The 13,730-nt window shown below is 40.1% G+C and overlaps 1 protein-coding gene and 1 non-coding gene across 3 annotated transcripts in view; both read right to left on the bottom strand.

Annotated features, from left to right (window-relative positions):
• The window catches only part of Lrrcc1 (leucine rich repeat and coiled-coil centrosomal protein 1), a 40,678-nt gene extending 31,475 nt beyond the window's left edge, over nt 1–9,203 (bottom strand). For both annotated transcript variants that reach the window (XM_045144153.1, XM_004656909.2), the window contains exons 1-3: nt 9,031–9,203; nt 7,497–7,702; nt 7,153–7,218 (exon numbers count right to left, since the gene is read on the bottom strand). In XM_045144153.1, coding sequence (XP_045000088.1) covers nt 7,153–7,218; nt 7,497–7,702; nt 9,031–9,119 — 361 coding nt within the window. In that variant the 5' untranslated portion in view covers nt 9,120–9,203. The remainder of the gene's footprint in view (nt 1–7,152; nt 7,219–7,496; nt 7,703–9,030) is intronic.
• On the bottom strand, nt 2,607–2,679 carry Trnak-cuu. The gene has a single exon. It is a non-coding gene; the product is annotated as a tRNA-Lys (tRNA).
• Nucleotides 9,204–13,730: the final 4,527 nt, after the last annotated feature.

Below are 13,730 nucleotides of genomic sequence, written 5' to 3'. Positions count from 1 at the left end.
GCTCTGTGTTGCTGGAACAAAATACCTCAAATAATCAACATATAAAAAAGACTTGCCAGGCATGGTGCCACATGCCTTTAACCTCAGCACTCAGGAGGCAGAGTCAGGAGGATCACTGAGAGTTCAGGCCACCATGAGACTACATCGCGAATTCCTGGTCAGCCTAGGCTAGAAAAACAAAAGGGTGGAAACAAAAGAAAGATTTAGGGGGCAAGAGGCGTGGCTCATGCTTGCCTGCAATGTCTAACAACCTGGGTTCAATTTCCCAATACCCATCTAATGCCAGATACGCAAAGTGGTGCATGCATCTGGAGTTTGTTTGCAGTGGCCCTGAAGATGCAAAATTTTTGGGTTCAGGAGGGCCTCCCGAATTTATGAACCCTAAGTTTTGGGTTCTTTCTTACCTTTAATAAAGAATTAATAAACACAGACTCAAGGATAAATTATGAATTAATGAGTTTATTCAAGGGAAAGTCACAAATTTTTGGGTCTATTTAAGGGAGATTGGGATCTAGAAAGGAAAGCTAGAACATAGTCATAAACACAGGGAAATATGAACCACCCTCTCATGTGGAAACAATGCATAGTTTACAAGATTCATTTAAGAGAAATTGAGGTTTTGCCGGGGAGAATAGGAACTTGTGTAGAGACTTATGTGGAACCCACATGGCATCTGTCATGTGTTTTGCAAGACGTTAAAAGGGCAAATATCAAAGCAAAGACAAAGAGATTCAGAGAAGAAATGAGAAATGAAGAGAGTTACACTCACGGTTACCCTGAGTTTAAAGAAATTACACAGGAAGCAGGCCTAAAGTTAGTGAAAGCACCCATGTGTTAGATATGGAGTATAAGAAAAATAAGCACATGATTGATTCAGAAACCAGAAGAAAAACATGCATGTAATCAAAGTGAGTAGTTACCCCAAAGTATAAAGCAGAGACTGGCAAGACAGCCATCCAAACTAAGAAACAGTTTTATGCTCTCTCCCTGCATCAAGCCAGGCTGTGTGAGGCGGGAGCTGGACTCATGTATTTTCTTGTGGCTCTAGCAAAGAGGTAGGGAGGCCTGGCAGAGAAACAGAACTGAGCTGAGCTGAGCTGACTGGAGCATGGAGGAGTCCACCACAGGAAGAAGATAGGGGCCTTCGTATGGTGGACTCCAGATCCCTGGGTCAGCCCATCCAGGGATATCTGTCTAGGTAGCATGCTAGACGGGGCAGCAGGCAGCATCGCAGATCAGTCTCTCTCAGACGTGAGTTTCATTTTTGTGATGGCATGCACGTTGTCTCATGGTTCTCTTTGAGAGTGAATCCCTAACTGTAACTGCCTGAAAAAAGTTAGCCTTCTCCTATTCTTCACTCTTTCTCTGCTCACAAATAGATAAATACTAAACAAATAAATAAAATATTAAAAAGATAAGACCAAAGATTTATGCTGGCTCAGTTTCAGAAGTTCAGTCCATAGTTACTTGGCCCCATCACTCTGGGCACATGATAGAAAGGTATGTTTTCATGGAAGCCAGAGAACCAAGAGGGGAAGGTGGAAAGTTCCTATTCTTTCCTTCAAAGGTATGATCACAATGACCTGATTTCCTCCAAGCTACCCCACTTTCCAGCAGTGTCATATGTTGGACACCAACTCCTTAGCACACAGGTCTTTGAGGAACATTTTAGAATCAAAATTTAACCCCAGACTGGGATACAAGATTGGATTTCAACTTTTGGAGATGCAGTTGTACCACTTTTATTTTACCAGTGATGTGAATTTCAGGTGTTTTACAATTTCTCCAGCACTTTGCTAGGTCTCAAACTTTATCTATATTCTAGAGGTGAAAGGCCAGGTCATTATGACCTTACTTTGTATTTCCACCTTAACTAAAGATGCGAAGCATTTTGTTCTTCACGTGTTTCAGTGAACACACCGACGTGGTTGGGTGTCCATTCACAACTTCCTTTACTGGCAAGCAGTAAGGAGTTTGCAAGATTTCATGCTTTTACTTCCTTATAGAGTGTAGTCTCGACATAGTAAGGATCTTTACCTGTTTACTATTTTCTTTTTTATTTAACCATAGGGCAGTTTTTTTTAAAATTTTTACTTTATTGAGACAATGTTTCACTGTACCTTAGACTTCCTTGGAATTCACTCTGCAGCCCATGCTGAGCTCTGTTGGGCCCTGAAAGGCCCAGCATGAGGCCTAGTGGAACTTCTGAGTATAGCTAAAGTTTGGCGACCTGTCTTTGGCCAGCTAGGACTCAGCAAGACGCCTAATGGCTTCTGTCCTGCTACTTCTACACAGGAGTTGAAATTACCATTTCACTAGTTACAGTTTAATATTGGCCCTTATCTCTCCATCCCCCAACCCCACCCCACCGTCCAAAAATCCCTGTCTTCATCCCCAACATGATATAGGCAACTGCTCATAGCAATAAAGTGAGTTTTTTTTTCAGTGATTTCCTGCTTCGAAAAGACTCCCAACTCAGTGTGTTTTTTCTCCAGTGGCCAAGAGAGGTTTCTGAGTCGTCATCTTCCTCCTTAACCCCTTGGGAGGAGCCAGCAGGCCTGGTCCTTCCACAGCACTACCTGCCCGGGGTGGAGCCCGGCATCTGGCGCCCAACGTGGGTCTTGAACCCACGACCCTGAGATTAAGAGTCTCATGCTCTACTGACTGAGCTAGCTGGGAGGATTTTGTATTTCTAAACGGGGCCTAACAAACTGCATCTGAAGCTTTATATTTCTAAAGGCTTGTGCTTCTCTCTCTCTCTGCTTGGGCCTGTGAAGGCAGGCCAGCTTTTTCTGCCATTATGGAACTTCCCCTGGGTCTGTAAGCTTCAATAAATATTCCTTCCTCCATAACTGTACCTGGTCTAAAAGTTTATCTCAGCAAACCTAAAGCTGTCAGACGAGCTAAGATAAACCTGACCATATGGATGTTAATCTTTTGGAACCTTTGTTTTGAAGAAATAGGCATGGACAACTAAAGGTGTCTTCTGAAGTGGTAAGCCAAATTTTATGGACTATTCAGATAAAAATTTAAAAATACTAAATACAGACAACATTAAACTTCAAGGCTTGGCTTATAAACTTTCTAAGAGAAAGGAAAGACTGCAGGGGACTTTGTTGGAACTGGGCTACTAGCATAAGGGCTGGCTGCATCCTGCTCCCAAGCCCAGAGTTTAATCAAAGTTAAATTTGTAATAGACTAATATGCTTAGCTAGAGATATTAGATTAAAAGATTTAAGGTTTGTTTTTTGTTTTGTTTTGTTTTGGTTTCTCAAGGTAGGGTTTCACTCTAGCCCAGGCTGACCTGGAACTCCCTATGGAGCCTCAGGGTGGCCTAAAACTCATGGTAATCCTCCTACCTCCACGTCCTGAGTGCTGGGATTAAAGGCGTACACCACCACGTCTGGCTGAAATTTAAGATTTTAAGCTAAAAAACCTCAAACACATTAAAATTACAGACACTGAGACTAATTTTAGGTTATGGTGGTTCAATTTACATTGTTTTAGTCTCTCCTTGCTATGCCTTTTACCAGTTAAAAATGTTTACTCTGTGCCTTTATATGTTAGAAGTGTTTAACTTGTTTAACTTTATAGGTCTTAATATCTTAAATTAGTCAAGACTATGGGGACCTTTAAAATTAAACAGTACAATTTATAATATATGATAGTTATAAATCTATTGGGAGCCAGGGGCAGAATTTGGTAATTTAAATAGATGGCCTCCTCCTGACAGTTTGTGCCTAACCCTCCCCTACTGGGAAATGGCCAGCAATCCCCCTCCTGGGAGACTGCCATGTGGCCCTCTTGGACTGACCCAGGTGGGGACAGGGGAGAAATCCACCCTCTTGTGGTGACTGGGCTTACTGAGCTTTTCCCCTGCCTACTGGGCATTGGCACATGCTGGGGAAAAATCTAAACATGCCATTAGTCATATACTTCAATGTTTCGCCACCCTTGGGCTGCCTGATCAAATTAAAACAGATAATGGCCCCTGCTTCTCAGCAAGGCCTTTGTAGATTTTCTCCAGACCTAAAAAATTTCACATTCCAGACATCCCATACAACCCCCGGGGGCCAAACTATTGTTAAAAGATATAATCAGACTCTCAAGTCTCAATTACAAAAACAAAAGGGGGAATCCTTACCCCTACATGACCAACTAAAACAGCCATTATTTACCCTAAATATTTTTAAATTTTTCTAACAATTTGTGTGTGATGGCTATAAATCTATTGGGCTCCAGGGGTGGAATGTGGTAATTTAAATAAATGGCCCCCAATATATTCAATTGTTTTCTTAAGGTGTGATGGTGGGTTTCAGATTTCAATCTAAAGATATACAAAGTGTGCCTAGCAGGAGTTCCTAAAGTGTGCTGTACTGTTACTATGTAACAGAAAGGAGTTTTTTTTGATAGAAACTTATGTGAAGCTCATGGAATTTTTGTCCATGGAAAAACTTTGTAAAAAGAAAAAAAAGACCCATTTGGGTACCAGTGAGAGACCTAAAATATTTGTCTCAACAAGGGGACACTGACAATCACTTCTCTAGGGAGTGTCCCACCCCTGAGGACTGTTCCTAAAATGGTCCTTCACCCTGCTAAACTAAATAACTCCCTCCCTTGAGGAGGACTGCTGACTTTGCCTCCGATCTGGGCCTCTCCAGCTGATTGCAGTACAGTTGTCCATACCACCTTAAAAAAATTGCTCAGCCACCTTCCCTATCCCCATCCAGCTTTTCCCAGTGTTTCCTCTGGAACTTACATTTGGGCCCTGCCTTCCCCTAATAATTCCAGTATAGACGTGGGGTACATTCATCCTTCCTTATGTACTTTTAACACAACTGAGCCCAGTGCTCAACACTGCCTGCCTTCTGGAATGGCTTACATTTGTGGAGGCGGGATAGCCTAACTTTCTGCCCACCAATTGGACGGACCTATGTGCCCCTGCCACCTTAATCCCAGATGTAGATATCATTCCTGGAAGCTACATTCCCTGGGTGAGGTAGTCCTACAAAACAGGAGAGGACTAGACGTACTCACAGCCGAAAAGGGAGGCATATGTTTGTTCTTACAGGAAAAATGCCACTTTTACACCAATAAATCGGGAATCGTCCAGGGCAAGATTAAGAGGCTTCAGGAAGACTTGGAGAGGAGGCAGCGGGACCTCCAGGACAACCCGCTGAGGACAGGCTTACATGACTTCTTACCCTACCTTCTCCCTCTACCTGGACTCCTCCCCCTCCTTCCCCTTGCCTTATGGTCACAGTTGGGCCTTGTGTAATTAACAAAATTACCCAATTTATTCACCAGCAGCTAGAGGCAATAAAACTTCATCAGGTTGAGATACATTATCACAGGCTGACAATTCAGGAATTAAGTTCCTCAGATGACCCACTGCCACCTCCTCTGCTCTCCATGTAACCAATGATGGGTAAGATCCTCAGAGGGGGACAACCTAAGACAGGGGCCACGGTGACTAATGCTCTTACAAAAACAAAAGGGGGAGATGTTGGGCCTTGAGAGGCCCAGGTATGAGGCCTAGTGGAACTTCCTGAGCCTAGCTAAAGTTTAGCGACCTGTCTCTGGCCAGCTAGGACTCAGCAAGATGCCTAATGGCTTCTGTCCTGCTACTTCTGCACAGGAGTTGAAATTACCATTTCAATAGTTACAGTTTACTATTGGCTCTTACCTCCCCCCCACCCCCGTCCTAAAATTCCCACCTTCGTCCCCAATATGATATAAGCATCTGCTCATAGCAATAAAGTGAGTTTTTTTCTGTGAGTTCCTGCTTCGAAAAGACTCCTGACTCAGTGTTTTTCTCTGGTGGCCAGGAGAGGTTTCTGAGTCGTCATAAGCTCATCTTCCTCCTTAACCCCTTGGGAGGAACCAGCAGGCCTGGTCCTTCCACAGCACTACCTGCCAGGGAGGAGCCCAGCAGAGCTCAAACTCAGTTACTCTCCTACCTTAGCCTCCTGCCTGCTGGGATTACATCCGTAACACCTGGCTTCAGGGCAGCATTTAATAGTTTATGTAAACATTTGTTGGAACAATTTTACACAATACACCCAAAGAGAATGAAATACCTTGCTCAGTATCACTCAGAAATGACAAAGCTAGGTTGGAATTCAACTCTTAATGCTTTCGTATTTTATGGGGAAAAAAAGAAAAGATTAAAAAATTAAAATGAAGTTTCTACTGCAGCTTGAGAGCAGAGATTAGGTCTTTTAATTTCTTTTCTGTATACTGGCACCTGCATAGAGTGTTTTCTAGGTGGGGGAGGAGGGTAAATAGACAAATGAGTAATGCTCTTTCAAATCTTAATAAGGACTATTAAGATAATCAGTGAAAATTTGACAGATAATTCTCAGAATAATAAAACATCATTATTGCCTTTTAATCATAGGTGAATTTTTAAATCTTCTTAGACAAACTAAACACAAGAAAAAGACTTCTGTGAAAATACAATTTTCTTTTTTTAGCATATATTTTATGTGTGTCTGTAGCACATTCACAAAGCACCATACACAAAACATCTTGAAACAAACATTTTGGCTCTGATCACCATCTTGGTAACTTTCTTCATTTCAGATATTCCAAGATTCAAAATTTGCTTTTTATGAGATATGTGGACTTCTTAAAAAAAAGTTCCTTGATTAATGATTTAACCCTTCACAAAGAAGTCTCTGGAATCCTTTCTATCCGCATTATCCAATGTGTAAGTTACTCACTGTATATGCTTTTAATTAAGTTAAAATAAATTCAAAATTTACCTTCTGAATTCAATTAATCACACCTCAAGGGCTCAAGAGTCACATCTATTAAATGGCATGTCAGAGGACACAGAAATAGAAAAAACTCTCATCAACTGTAGAAATTTCTTTTAGGAATATTCCTTTCTATATAAACATTATAATGATTAATTATCTAAGATTAAACAGAACTTGCCTAAAGTGTTTCCATGTATACTATTGATCATTCCAGTTTTTATTTCTATTTTTTTAATTAGCTGTATTGTTGGCAATAATAAAAAATTTGGATGGAAGCACTTCATCTATTTGAGATCTTTGAAGAAAACAGATTTTTTAGAGTTCTCCAACAAACCCCATCACATGTTATAAACCTTCAGCATTATAGAAAAAAAGCACATCTACTTACCACACAGATCATTTATATGGTTATAAGATAAGTTGAGTCTAGTCAGATTAACCAGTGCTTCTAGTCCTAAAAATAAGGTGAAACAAAATAAAATATTGTCTTTACAGGTCTTAAAAAAAATTAAGAAATACCACTATATTATTTCATAGTTGTAAAGCAAATCCAGTTTGAGAGCACTGAAATAGATTTTATTGGTATTTTGAGCATGTAGTTTTAAAAATATTAAATGTTTTGTATATAATATTTTCAAACATTTATAATACTATTAACTCACTCCATTTTGGGTTGAAAAAACAGACAAAAGTAACTTTCCATACACAAAGGATTACATGGAAATCACAAACCTTCTATTCTTGTGATCAAATTGCAGGACAAGTTTAAAGTGCGTAGTTTTGTCAGTGTGGTTAGCCCTTCAATTTGACTTATTTGATTAGATGACAGATCTAAATGTCTTAAGTTCCAAATATGATCAATGGCTTTAATCTTGGAGATGTTATTACAGTGCAAATTGATGGCATGAAGGGATGAATCTAAAGATAACTCTGATATGCTACAAAAGAAAAATACATGTGAAAACATTAAATAAAAGTGAATTATATAAGCACGACCAAATAAAATTAACCAAATCTCCATTTATTCTGGAATAAAATCTTTCCTACTTGTACCTTGAAATGTTTCATAAAACACAATGCTTATCACACAAACTACTTTGGGCCCTTTATACAAACATGAAACTACAGGTGGTGAACAACCCTGGGTATTTCTGGCTTCTATGGACAACAAAGTCATTGCTCTATAATGAAGGCAGTTTTGAACTGTCCATTATATAGGCTCTCGAATGCCAATAACGCATCTTATCCTCTTTACCTCCCTTTTTGGTTGTTACTGGAGAAACTGCAAACCTTGCTTCCTTATTTCATTTAATTCTTTTTCACAACTCTTAAGCAAGAAATATGATAAGAAACGCTTAAGTTTACAGAAAATAACAAAACTGCATAAGAGACATGCATAAATTCACATTTCACGCAGGACTTTGTAATTTTATTTCCTTTGTCTATGATTAGTTAAGTCCAGAATGCAGTTGAAGCCACTCCTGCTATTTCTGGTGGGAAAAAAAGTTGTCTTCCCTTGTTGAAAGCTGGATGCAGTGTTAACGAGAACTCTTTAGACCAATTACTACTTGTAAGTGGAACCTCTACTACACAAACTACCATGCACATTTCAGCAGTGCTGGATGCACAGCACAGTTAGGGGCAGACACAAGTGTCAGGGCATGTGTGGTAGGTCAGCTGTACCTATCACTGGTAGCGGGGAAGCATTTGCAAATCTCAACCCAGCAACTGCTAAAGGTGCCACTGTGAAGCATTTGCCCATGATTTAGCTTCTGTCATTCCCCGGGTCTCTTCTTTAGGGCCAAATCCTGGGCTGTTACCACAGGCTCTTAACAGCCAACTATTTTCTGTCACATTAGTGTTTGTAAGTTACTATTTCCCGATTTAACTGATCACTAGTTGTATTAAGTGAAATTACACAGATTCCCTAAGGGTCAGACTCCTCACTTAGTACACACTCTATCTAGCGGAAGTGCTGTGAGGTTGCAAATATTTCTTTGAATAGCATCTTCCCTGGCAAAGCTCAGATCAGGACAGAGAAACGGAAGCGTAAATCAAGCCCCGAGCTCGCAGCCTGCAACGGAAACGCCTGAGCCTGGGGACAGCGGGCCGCAGACGGACATTGCATGCAAGAGACAGACGACCCCGAGCTCCGAGCGCTGCACGGGCGGCGGCCACCGGTACACGGACCAAGGGGGAAGTGGTGAAAGCGGGCCGAGCCGAGGGGCGGGAGGAATCAGCGGCCCCTCTCGGCCGCCCCCGCTACCTCTGCAGGCCTTTGTCCATGAAGCACACGTCCGCGCAGCTGCTGTCGCCGTCCTCATGGTCGACTTGGGCGTCCACCGCCGCCTCCATAGCACCGGCGACGGGGAGCGGGTGTTAAACGGCGCCAGCGCTGGGTCTCAGCCTGCACACGCCTCCCGGAGCGCGGGAGAGCTGGCTACCGGGGCGGGCGGGGCGGGGAGGAGGGCGGGGCGGGGCGAGCGGGGCGGGGCGGGGCGAGCGGGGCGGGGCGGGGCGAGCGGGGCGAGCGGGGCGGGGCGAGCGCGCTCTAACCGCCCGCCGCTCTTTTCCCGCCAGGACCTGCCGTCAAGCACGATGTGACTCCCGCAAGGTACCTGGCCTTTTTACGGCATCTGCGCGCAACTCCGTAGAGCGAGGCGCTTGCCGTAGAGCGAGGCCCTGTTGCAGCCTGGGGGTGTTGGAATGAAAGTCTGTTCCAGGTAGTTGATTAAAGCCTCCTTACTAGCTTATGAAGGCGGGCTCGCAGTAATTTGGTTTTACACGTTGTTACATAATACCACAGATGCATACATTTTCTCTCGCTGGCCAGTGGGTCTCCTACTGAAAAATATTTGTAAGGAACCTTGTATGTATGCCTGTCCCTATGCAGTGAGATAAGTTATGGGAGTTTTCCTCAATGAAAAAGTTCACACAGTTTAAGTAGAAGTTTATTTAGCAAAGCAAGCACTTCAAACGCATTGTAGTGGCCTGTCCCAAAATTGGGGTATTAACACAACTGGGTTCTGTATTGTCGATTTTAAAAGATGTTTTTATGAATTTTTACCAGGTGACCTATTCATGTTGTAAAGTGACTCATCACAAATCAGGCACTGATCTCCTGTTTACTGATTTTTGTTTTTTTCTATTTCCTTGTTCTGTGGAATGGAGAGGTGCTGAATTTTCTTAATTGACATTTGCCAATAAGTGGGAGCAGTTGGTCTAGCACAGAAGCTCACATGACCCACATCCCTAGTGTTAGGGGTTAGGAACAGGAATTGGATACATTGTATGGACATAATTAGGGTGAATTTATCAGTGGATCCTACCCGCATTTACAGTGTCTATTATTGAGGACAACCAAATTGATATACAGCTTGGGCCTGTTCTTTTTAGCTTCAATCTCTGCTCTATAGCTTGGACTTCTCTGTAGCCAGGCAAGTAGGAAGTTAAGACATGAAATAATCAAGGAAACTATAGCTGTATTTTAGTAGTTGTGTCTCCTAATGGTCAGCATGCCCTCTATGATTAAACATCCTTGGAGCTAATTAGAAACTTATGATTCAGGCAAAGATTTGCACAAATGCACATTGGTAAAGGGTCTGAATTTTTAAAAGACTCTGGAAATTATAATATTATTCATATGGTGGTTATTTGAATTTATGGGCTTTTCCAGAGAATCATGGAAAGAAACACCATGATTTGGGAAGGAAAAAGGATCACCTGGTAGTTCCACGAATCTCAGACTACCTCACAAGTATTCATTAACACATCTTGCAAAAATTGCAATTCAAAGGCATATCATTGTTACTCCTGTTCTTGGTCAGCTTTATTAAAGAAACTTGATTAAACTATCGGTGTCTTTTGGATGATTTCTTTGGAAAGACAATAACTAAGCAAATCTCCAGTCTGGTAACAGATTTAGAGGAATGTTCAAGTATTTGAATAATTAACTCATTTTCTTATGATCTATAATCTTAACAACTTTTGAGGGTGGGTATGATGGTTAATTTTGGTTGCCAACTTGTATGGGTTGAGAAATACTGAGGAGACTAGTAAATCCCACCTCTAGTTGTGTCTGTATTCCAGAGACAACTGTGCCATGAAAGTTCTGACATATCAGTAATTTAATCCAATGACAAAAAATTCAAAATTTAAATGAACTATTGGAAGGTGATGGAGTCTGGGAAGTGGGATCTGTCTGGAGGAAGTGGCCATTGTGAGTATTTTCCTAATATTGCTCTACTCACCTTCCTGTCCACCATGAAGTGAAGAAGCTCCTCACCTGTATGGGCCCAAGTGACCTGGGATTGAATTCCTTAGTTTCTACCTTAGTTTGTTTATGTTAGGGCTTTTTTTCCCCCCTTTTTTTCAGCAATGAGAAAAGTAACTAATGTGTTAGTTTACCCTAAGGCTGGTGTGCTGATGTTAATTTTTCTTTGGTAGTATTAGATACTTTGGATCCAAACCTTTCAGTGATCCGTGAAGAGGTTCAGTGATAAGCAGAAAATTTGGAACTCAAACTTGGTAGAAAACTGCTATGTGTATACATCCTTGAACTTGCTTTTTTGTAAATAGAATTTTTGGTATTGGTTAATGCTCATTTATGATTGGGTATGAAACTTCAATTTCCTAGCTTTGATTGAAATCCAAGTGTAACGGTTTATGAGAGTTTTTTTATTTGGAAAACTGTAGTATTTTAGAATTAATTTCAAGACCAAATTAGTCCATATTTAAGAAACTTATATATCACTAACCGATTTCCTTCTGAATCTTCTTTTTCCAAAGTACAGGAACTTTGTAACTCAGTGTGGCTGTCAGGTTCACACTGCTGACAGAAATCACTTGATCAAGAGCAGCTTGTGGGAGAAAAGGTTTATTTTGGCTAACAGACTCAAGGGGACGCTCCATGATGGCAGGGAAAATGATGGCATGAGCAGAGGGTGGACATCACCCCTTGGCCAACAGATGGCCAACAGTGACAGGAGAGTGTACAAAACACTGGTAAAGGGAAACTGGCTATAATACCCTTAAGCCCTCTCCCAATAATACAGTGCCTTCAAGAGGCGTTAATTTCCAAATCTCCCTCAGCTGGGAACCTAGTATTCAGTTTTACCATATTGAATGAGATAATATATGGAAATACCCATTGGTTTACTTTCCAATGAACAAATGGCATTAATCAATGTATAGTCATATTAGATTATCTATAATGACTGAGATCACATAAAAAGTCCTGTATAAAGTATATTTAGGCAACTATTTCTCCTCTATTTTTGTAACCTACAAATTTTAATATATGTAGTATAGATTTATTTGTTCATTAATTCATATAATTATTCATTGATAAGTTTTGTAACAGATAGTTAGCTTGTCTGATAAAAAGAAACAACATTGTATGAGGTACACATAATTTAGAGAAATGGAGGCAGTTTTAAAATTTGTATTGAATTAATATTCTACAATAATCCATCCATTTATGTGATGGACATTTCAGCATTCCACAGGTTATTTTTACTATTAAATTTAAGGCTAAAGTAAATAAGTCATTAAAAATTTGGAATTGCAATTTTTGTGAGATGAAAACTATAAACCATTGTCAACAATTAATGTTGTCAAATTTAAAGCTTTGTCACACTGAGGGTATGACAATTATTCCTCCTATTGTCTTGTTTTACATCTGTCTTATAACAAATGACAGAAAATAGATTAGATGCTGCTAGGGGCTGTGAGAAGGGGGAGAAAAATAAAATTTCTTGATTCATGTCTACAGATTCTGGTGTGATGTAATGATTCTGGAAATAGATAATGATGATAGAATAAATTGTAAAGTATAATACCATTGAATTATAGTTAAAATAATTATATGGCAATTATAAATATTTATACAATTTTAGAAGTTAAATATGTAATATACCAAAACCTACTAACTTTTTAACCCCTAAGGCCAAGAGAATGGTGATAAATTCTACCAGTTTTAATTGGTCTGAAACAAGCTTGCTCTCTCCCTCTTCAGGGACAACATTTCTAGGCAAAACCCTCTAGGTTGCCTTTTTGTGTTGTTGCTCCTTTGACGATATCCCACATGCCTATGGCCATACCATCCTGAATGAGTCTGATTTCATCTGAAAGTATCCTACTGTCCTGCCATTATTAAAATTTCTTCTGAATAAATCTGTCCAGGGTCTTTTTTTTGCATAAGAGGGCCCAGTTTTTTCTTGATAATTTATGATTATTTCTATCTATTACTTATGATAGCTTGTTTACAATGTGTTTGGGGCAACCCTTTTTTTGGTTTATCCTAACTGGAAAATTTTCCAATTTGTGTGGCTTTTAATATTTCTTGGATTGTAAGCACATTAGTATAATTGAACCAAGTGTTCATGACAAGCAAAAGAACTTGAAAATTGGTTACTACATATTGTTTTTAAAATATTTTTTATTTTTATTTATTTATGACAGAGAGAGGGAGGGAATGGACATATCAGGGCCTCTAACCACTGCAAATGAACTCCAGATACATGTGCCACTTTGTGTATCTGACTAATGTAGGTCCTTGGGGAATCAAACCTGGGTCCTTTGGCTTTGCTGGCAAGTGCCTTAACCACTAAGTTATCTGTCTAGCCCCTTGTTTTATTTTTTAAAGTCATTATTTTATATAGATTTTCACACATAGTATGGTAAATTTTATATATGTATATATTTTAATGTTCAAATGAGGACAGTAGTTAGCATTGCCATCTCAAATATTTCATTCATATATAATCTACATGATCATACACTTTTATATCACATATGTATGTGCAAAATGTGCTGATCAAAACAGATATTAACCCTCTCATTCAGTTGTAATTACCTTGTGATTGTACCTTTGAGCTCATTTTTTATGGTTATTCATTAACTATATTTACATAGAGGGAAGATTTGTTCTATGTGGTTTGTTGGTGTGAAAAAGATGGACAGCTT

The sequence above is a fragment of the Jaculus jaculus genome, chromosome 2 (genome assembly GCF_020740685.1).
Source record: "Jaculus jaculus isolate mJacJac1 chromosome 2, mJacJac1.mat.Y.cur, whole genome shotgun sequence".
In the NCBI taxonomy this organism is placed as follows: domain Eukaryota; kingdom Metazoa; phylum Chordata; class Mammalia; order Rodentia; family Dipodidae; genus Jaculus; species Jaculus jaculus.
Note: the sequence above shows the minus strand (reverse complement) of the source record. Positions and strands in the feature narration are given on the sequence as shown.